The sequence below is a fragment of the Chelon labrosus genome, assembly GCF_963514085.1.
Source record: "Chelon labrosus genome assembly, chromosome: 4".
In the NCBI taxonomy this organism is placed as follows: Eukaryota; Metazoa; Chordata; class Actinopteri; order Mugiliformes; family Mugilidae; genus Chelon; species Chelon labrosus.
Window position 1 is genome coordinate 21,838,510 of NC_140340.1, and position 8,367 is coordinate 21,846,876.

General features: G+C 43.9%; 1 protein-coding gene across 1 annotated transcript; it reads right to left on the reverse strand.

Moving 5' to 3' along the window:
* Positions 1-2,167: 2,167 nt before the first annotated feature.
* mych (myelocytomatosis oncogene homolog) lies at positions 2,168-8,029 on the reverse strand. The gene is made up of 3 exons (XM_084542485.1): positions 7,832-8,029; positions 5,879-6,436; positions 2,168-5,023 (listed from the first exon to the last, which is right to left on the reverse strand). The coding sequence occupies exons 2-3, from the start codon at positions 6,423-6,425 to the stop codon at positions 4,422-4,424; spliced, it is 1,149 nt and encodes a 382-aa protein (XP_084398611.1). The 5' UTR covers positions 6,426-6,436; positions 7,832-8,029; the 3' UTR covers positions 2,168-4,421.
* Positions 8,030-8,367: the final 338 nt, after the last annotated feature.

Genomic DNA, 8,367 nt, shown 5'->3' on the forward strand with positions numbered 1-8,367 from the left:
TTGTAGTGAAAAAGCTTCGAGTTGCGATATTCGTGCATATCCAAAACCCGGCTGATATCCAAGTATTTCGTAACGTGTAATAGTAGATGTGTTTTTCCTATTTTCCAGAAATGTTGGCATTTCTTTCGGGCATGCAAACTGTGTGCACCAAGAACTGACTGTACCCAGGAGTCTTAAGAAGACAAATATTCTGAATGCCCTAATACCAGACTAATATCAGGCGTATCCCACGTGCCTTAATGTTGTTTACATGAGTAAATTCTGAATATGACATAATAATAATGATAATAATTAGTACTGACCACAATGGGTTAATAATATCATTAGGAAGGTGAGAAATTTGAAAATTGCGGCGCAATGACGTTAACTCACTTGCCATGCATACTCCCATAATTCATGCTGTCAACACTATCTGTGCTATTTGCAGCACTGTGAAACGAAGAAGAAAGCTTTTCGCTGTGAGAATGAACACGAGAATTTATCACTTGAAAGGCTCTTCACACCCAAGCAGGTATTTTCACCTGTTCTGGCTGATTAGTTGGGTATGACAGTGCTGAAAATGACATGAGACAACCAACCTCCCTAATACATTTAGTCCACCTTAACAGGTGGAATGTAGGAGATGATGAAGAGGTCAAATTAACAAATACCTCTGACGATGTACTGCTTTGTTGTTAAACTCTTTGAGATGCAATGGTTAGTAGACACCAGCAACGAAAATGCAGTGCTCCCTGTTGAGCAGACGCCCCAGCAGTCTGTCCTAGCTCACTTTTTGCAACAACTCTATTTGTCGAACTTTTGCAAGTCAGTAAATCACACGACAAACTATGGGCAAACACAAATGTCAGGTGCTTTCATATCCAGTATGGTGGATAAAACAGCTGCAGTTGTGTTTTTGTAATGGTTTTACACATTAGAGCGTTTCCAGGTCTTAGGGAGAACTGTTGACTGAATGTCTAAGTCATTGGCTGTATATGTCAATTGTTCTGTGCTTGACCCATCCATTTGTTAACATAGTGGATACACTCAGAGCAGTAGGCTGCTACATGTGTAGCGCCAAGGCCCTTTGGTCCTCAGCTTCTCCTCTAACCACTACGCCACCCCAACACCTCTTAGGAAGTAATTTATACCCTTGACATAGAGATTCTTAATTCTTATCAGAATATGAGTCTGTTGGTACGCCATTTGGATTTCATTTTAGGGCATGTTTTGATCTATGCAGAAAAAAAATACCTCCTCCACCAACCCAGTTTTAACTACCATTCGTTTCTTCAGTCCCACTTCTCGTACTTTTGAAACATTTTTTGAAAAGTAGATCCTTTTTGACTGCAAACAATTTGGAGGTGGGTGGCACAGTGGAGAGGTGGTTAGCACTGATGCCTCACAGTGAGTAGGTCCCGGGTTCGAATCCATGGGCCGACTGGGCCCCTCTGTGTGGCGTTTGCATGTTCTCCCTGTGTCTGTGTGGGTTCTCTCCGGGTACTCCGGCTTCCTCCCACCGTCCAAAGACATGCTCATTAGGTTAATTGGTGATTCTGAATTGAATGTGAGTGTGAATGGTTGTCTGTCTCTCTGTGTTAGCCCCGCGATAGACTGGCGACCTGTCCAGGGTGTACCCTGCCCTTCACTCGGTGACAGCTGGGCTAGGCCAGCAGACCCCGCGACCCTTAACAGGAATAAGCGGTTACAGAAGATGAATGAATGAATGAATGAATGAATTTGGAAGCTGTAATCCATGCTTCCACCACACCCCTTACTGTAACTTGTTAAAACCTGTCCGGACTTTTACCTGGTCCAGAGTTGATGCTTGATTATATCTCCATGTTATAATCCATTTAGCCTGAATGCAGCCTGGGATCCTCCCAAAGAGGCCTCTTAGTAATTCCTAACTGGAGGCTAAAAACTAGAGGCGGGGTGGCCTTTGGCTTTAGGCACTACCAACTCTAGACTGACTTGCCAGAGATTATAGGTTCGGTTTACGATTTTATATGTCTTGATAATAAGCTTTTTTCAGAATAGCATTCTTTAGAACAATATTTGTTTTACTCTAACTCATTACTTCTCTATTATTTCTTCATTTAACATACTTTAATTCACCTAAATTGTTGTCACTTGTCAATGTTGATGGTACTGACGACTACAAATTTAAAAGTGAAAAGACTTTACCACTTTAATGGTTTGTTAGTCATATTATATAATGTGGAGTGTTTGGTGAAAATTCCATAGATGTAGAGTACTATAATGACACTGGATTAAAATGTCATTAAGTAGATCTCAAGTACTTTAAGCACACGTAATAATAACCACACAGACTTCCCAGTTCTAATTTTCACTTTTAATTACATAAAAAAGTGCTTTCTTTAAATTTAACAAAACTGAACAAAGAAGGAGAATAAAATAATTTATAATACAATAACAAAATTATTCATATTTAAAAGAAATCTGTACACTGTTGAACACAGAAAAGTAAAATTACCGGCCTGACTGCAGCCAAGTGGAGGTAGGTTTGCTAAGTTTAAAAAAAAAAAATAATAATAATAATCATCCCTGCTGTCTTCTTAAAACCTCACTGCATCTTTAGAAGGCAGTTCTTTGCGACTGTGAACCTTGACAAAATGAAACAAAGAGTTCCCTGAAAAACTAGCCGTTTTTGGAAGAAGATGTTTTTGCCGGATAGCAACATAGACAAGAGACAAGAGAGTCCTGAACAAAATGCATTTCAAGGCAAAACAGGTTTGTTACTATATACAAAAACCTCTATTGTCATTCCTGCAAACCAAGTTCTGTTCAAGTCCTTTCAGACTCGAGGAGGAAGAACTCAATACGAAAAAATATTCAATTTAAGACATTTAAACACAGGCGCCAATGTTTTCCATTTACACATTTCATTAAAAACAGCACATTAATGAATGAACACTGGCAAGTACAAGTTCTACTAACGCCTGATATTTAATGAATCCAAGCTGTTGGTGAACACATACAGCCTTTAACCTTATTCTAACCCTCTATGCTCTATGTGTATGCTTGGTTACACTATATGAGTTGGTGTTACTGCCCTTTTCAGAAGCCATTTTGACTTTTTAACTGGCCACAAAACGATGTCACTGATGGCTGTCCATCTTTCAAAACAAGGGAATGTTGGTCAAAGTCAGTGGCCCCTGCTATTGTCATCATAGACAAATAAATTATGTGTAATTAGTCATGGTGATACTTGTGCGATGAAGCCACACAATGTGAGATCATTTTTACTTTTTAGCAGGTGTAAAAACAAGGGCCACTGACTAATTACAATGATTAAATCTTTTTTTTTTTTTTTTAACAGACATGTAGCAAAGCGGCTCCACGAGTAATGCATCTCAGAGCTGCTGTTGCAGCTACATCCAACCAGATCCTTTAGTCCGTCACTCACATACAAGAATTATACGTTGAAGAGGTCTTATTTTGTCCCAACTTTGGCTGAGTTGCTACTCTAGCCGGGCCAGCAGCTCAGTTCACATTCCAGTTCTCAAAACCTGAATGCTGTTTAATATGGCTACCTTGGAGCTTAATGACAACTCAAGAAAACACACACACACTCAAACATGGTGAGTGAACTGGTGGTGAACTGAGCTGAGGCCAAGCATTGTTGTGTGTACAGTATCATACCTGGTCACTACAGTATTGTCACCGTTATGTCACCCTGGTAACAGAGTGCTGTTGGGCCCAAAGGGACCGTCTGAGGCCAGACAGAGCTGAACACACACTGAAGAAGCTTCGTCCTGATCAACTGCTGAGAATAGTGTCAGACTTTAAAGGCCCTATCGTCCAAATAACTGGAAGCCACTATCAAACACAGAGTGGAGGGATCACTGGTTTATATGGCTATAAGACATCCTGAAATCACAATATTCAAGTTTCATTCAGCTACTGAACACCGAGCTGATGTGACTTCCAGTTATTTGGTCCAACACTGACTCTGTGACATCATCACTGGTGCTATTTAGCATCCCCAAAGTAAAGACCTCCAGATCTACTGAAATGAAGACATAAACAATAACAAAGGATATGTTTTGTTTTTTTCAGTGTGTGTTCAGCAAGGAAAAAAAAAAAACTAACTCAATCTTTCTTTCAAATTTAAAAAACACCCTACACTCTACAACAGTCAGCAGTCAAGGCATGAGAATGATCAACTCTGAGGCAATGAGTGTGCTGTGTTCTTTGTCCGTGGAAACAGCGTGTGTGAGTGTACACAGTCCAGACCTACTGTCACAATAAAGTCTTTGAAATGTCAAACTTTGTGTGCGCTTTACAGCATGACGCGCCATCCTTTGTCTCTAGCCACCCCCCAGTCTTTGTACATAGTCTTTTCCCTTGTCCACCCTCAGGCCTTCCACAATGTCTCTAAACACCTAAGTATGCGCCCCATGTCCGCCTCTGGCCCATTAGCTGCGAAGCCGCTCTAGCCTGGCTTTCAGCTCTTCCTGTTTGGCTTTGAGTTTATCTCGCTTGGCTTGCAGTCTGTGGCCCTCGTTCTCCAGGCCGTAAATGCAGTCTCTGGCCTTCTTCAGGATCACCACCTTCGAGGCCTTGTCGTTGTGGGACAGCTCGGGCACGTTGTCGCGAAGGCGCATGAAGCAGTTCTTCAGCTCATTGCGCCGCTGCCGCTCCATCACATTGTGAGTCCGCCGCCGCTCCTCCTCATCCTCGGTCTCTGTTGAGTTCCGGGAGGAGTGGTGATGGTGGTGGCTGTGGTACCGTGATGACGAGGATGAGGATGACGAGGATGAGGAGCTGCGAGAGGAAAGGTGGAAGCGTGATGAGCTGTCGCTCCCTCTTGAACGTTTGTTGGATGTGGATGTTGGTGGCGGCGATGCAGGGCGGGGTGCAGCGTAGTTGTGCTGCAGGTGGATCTCAAAGTGGTGGCGCTGGAGAGCTCGCTGCTCCTCTTCCTGCTTCTGCTGGCGGACAGACAGGTCGGCCAATGAGGGCAGAGGGGAGGGGCTGGAGGAACAGCGCACCACCGTCACAACATCAATTTCCTCCTCTGTCAAAGAAGAAGAAAGAAGAGAAGGGTTAGATGATTTGTCTTTTTTCTGTTTCTCTCTGGTTAAGCTCTGTGACGTGATGATATGTCAAAGAGTGTAGTCACTGTATACAGCTCAGCATGTGGGCTTCAGTCACTAGTGGAAATCTTTCCATCTAGTGTAAACAGACAGATGTGCAGAAGCTTACAACTGTAAACTCTGAATAACTCGACTTAAGATTACAGCAAGAGGTAAATGTAATACCATTTTTTTTTTTTTTTTTTTTAAGACTGTAGAAAGAACTACATTTTAATCAGTGAGCAGCCCTGTAAATGTCAGCCTGCCCTGTCCTCTCTTGGTTTATAGTCAGGAATGCTGCAGAGCTCAAGTCGGTGCAATGACTCATTTAAGTTAATGGATTGAGCCGCAACAGTTACCGCTAAACATGAGTCACACACACACAGTCAATTATCTCTACTTAAACCTCTCATCTACTCATGTCAGTCAACAGCTAAAACCCCGCCCACACTACACCAATATCCTTCAATCATAAAGGCTTAGAGAGATTACAGGTGGGCGGCTGGCGTCCAGATAAGCTGAGCGCAAAGAACAGTTTGGGCTCAGTGCCACTAAACATTAACAGTGAGTTATCAATGAAATGCCAGCGGAGCTCTTCTGGGCGGGGTGTGTTTATACTGATAAGGCAGGATAACAACAAGGCAGCAGAGAGATTAAAGTGTGACCTGATTACCGGCACTAAAACTACATTTAAAAAATAAAGACCCTAAAGAGATCACTCATTAAAGACCCACAAAACAACATTCTGACTAAAGTATAATTAATGAACATTAAACAAGAATAGGTTCTCCACTCACCAGAGTCACTGGATGAACAGGTGGACAGCTCGCCACCAGTTGACCCGTAGTCCGATGTGGCCTCACTTGGCTCCTGTGCGTCCATCAGGTTCTGGCAGTCAAGCGTGGACCCGGCGATCTCCTCAAAAATGCTGGTGTCGATGTCAGACAGCAGTGGGCTGGAGCCGAGCATCGAGGAGACCAGTTTCTCCTCCAGACTCTTGTCTGATGCCAAGCACTGCCACAGGCAGTCCACGCCGACCTCCTCCTCCAGAGGGGAGCAGGGCTGGGGGAGCTCCTCGTCCTTCTCTGCAACATTGGTGTGGAAGAAGTCGCAGTTCCAGGTGAGCTGCATGTCATGGTCCTCCAGGAGAATGTCCGACACGTAGCTCAGCTGGTCCTCCTTGGACAGGGGCTTAGTGGAACCCAAGCCGGCCTTCATAGGGGGGGACTGTGGGGGTGTCGGCAGCGACTGGAGGTCCTTCATCAAACTTTGGCAGAACTCTTCGTCAAAGAGCAGCGGCTCCGAGTAAAACCAGTCTTGCGACTGAGCGAAGCTTTGCAACATGTTTGCAGAATCTGATAACAAAAATAAGGTAGAAAAATATATATCAGAGAGGTAGTGGAGCTTATAAAGTTGAAATCCAGAGAAACTGATCCAGTAGTGTGTTCAAAGCAGCGCAATTTGACCGGGCAAATCCGAACAGCAGCAACACGTGTTGTAGTGAAAGTTAAACCAGTTCCTCCACACTGAGACTCCGACCCGCAGTGTGCCACCTTTTATCTGTGTTTACATCACCATTGCCCCGCCCCAGGGCTCCCGGGGAGGCCCTAAATCACCCCAAAGATTAACATCCCCTCCCCATGACATCATATGAACAGCTGGGAGAGACAAGAGCAGAAACTTAACACCTCTTCCCCACTATTAGCATTTTTCCTTCTCAGAAGTTTCAGAAAAAGTCCCGCTAACGGAGCCCGGCTGCCTGCTGACATGGAAAACAATACCCCGTAAAGGAGGATGGGTGTCTTCTAACTCTGCTTTTGTTACATAAACACTACAGCTCTGCTGCAGAAAATCACAACACTTTCACAACTCCTTTGAGGATGGTTTTCCTATCTGCTGGATAGTTGCATAAAAACTGCCAGAGCGAATATTACAAACCATTCACAAATAATTTCTAATACAAAATCAAAGACTGGGAGAAGCAGGAGTAGACTGAGGCAGACCTGCGCGGTGGGCTCTTATGGTATGTGCATGTATAGCAGGCTGTGTATGGAGAACAAAGCAGCAGTGTGTGTGTGTGTGTGTGTGTGTGTGTGTGTGTGTGTGTGTGGTGCAGGCAGAGTGAGAGTTAAAAGGCTGCCTTTCTCTAGCACCACAGCCTGGGAAACCTGAGCCACAACTTAAACGCAGACCAGTCTGCGCCGTGACAACACAGGAAAAATAACTAATTAATTGATGACATTTCACCCTCTCAACATAACACCAAACCACTGTTTTAGTGCGCATGAATGCACACCTTTGACTTAAAAACACCCGTTAGACGTTTAAAAAAAAAAAAAAAAAAAAAGAACAGATTTCCAAATGTGAGTTTGAACGCATCACTGTCTGCTGTTAGGTCGCATTGACTGCATGCACCAGACTCCGATTATATAAAAATATGATTAGCACTAACGTAATGAAATTTCTAACAGTGATGCATGTAACATTTGATCTGCATGTGGACTCGACACAAAGCTCGAAGTCCTTAAATATCCAAAAGGTGAAGCGGCTCTGAGGAGGTCATTTAAAACCCCGCATGGGTTGAAGCAACACCGACTCCCCACGTGAAACCGGCATGTTCCTTAAATGCACCACTTTACAGCTGCACAAAAACGCACCAAAGAAATTGGCAAAAAAAATAAAAATTGTGCCATAATGTGCGTTCAGATGCAATTTATAACATTAGGTAACCATGCATGTAGCTGTCTTACCTTCAACTGTCCTTTTTTTTTTAGGGGAGAAATTCAAAGTGAAGAAAAACAACAGTCCGAAATATTCAATAAAGTCCACGGAGACGCGTCAAAACTAGAAATGTCTGCTTGGGTGAAACTTTCTGCGTGTGAAATTAAAGTTGGAACAAGGGAGCATTGTGTGAATCTCCTGCCTTCTTCTTCTTCTCCTCCTCCTCCTCCGCTACGATCAGACAGAGTAGGTGTGGCCGTCGGCAGTCGCTGGATTATATATCACTACGCGTTTTTTTAACCTTCCGCCACTGAAAAATCGCGCCAAAAGGTAAAAACCGACAACGGGGCAGTAACGGGAACCGAGCCCACCGCCAGTAAAACCACAGTCGGTCGCGGTTTCGATTTAGTCCGAGCGGAAAATCAAATGGCGGGGGCGATAATGGTTAATGTCGCGTTGAAGTGGCGGACTAGTTCGCGGAGTGATACGCATTCAGGATGGGATTCCTGGAAAATGGTGGCGGGTAAAAGTTAGGACAGAAACACACGTGGATTGTGCGAAGAAG

What these genes read in the sequence shown, in the direction of transcription:
- mych (XM_084542485.1), bottom strand. Translation starts at nt 6,425, where the DNA reads ATGTTGCAAAGCTTCGCTCAGTCGCAAGACTGGTTTTACTCGGAGCCG. An exon ending in CTGTTCATCCAGTGACTCTG is followed by an intron (nt 5,024 to 5,878) that starts GTGAGTGGAGAA and finishes CTTCTTTGACAG; the next exon opens with AGGAGGAAATTGATGTTGTG.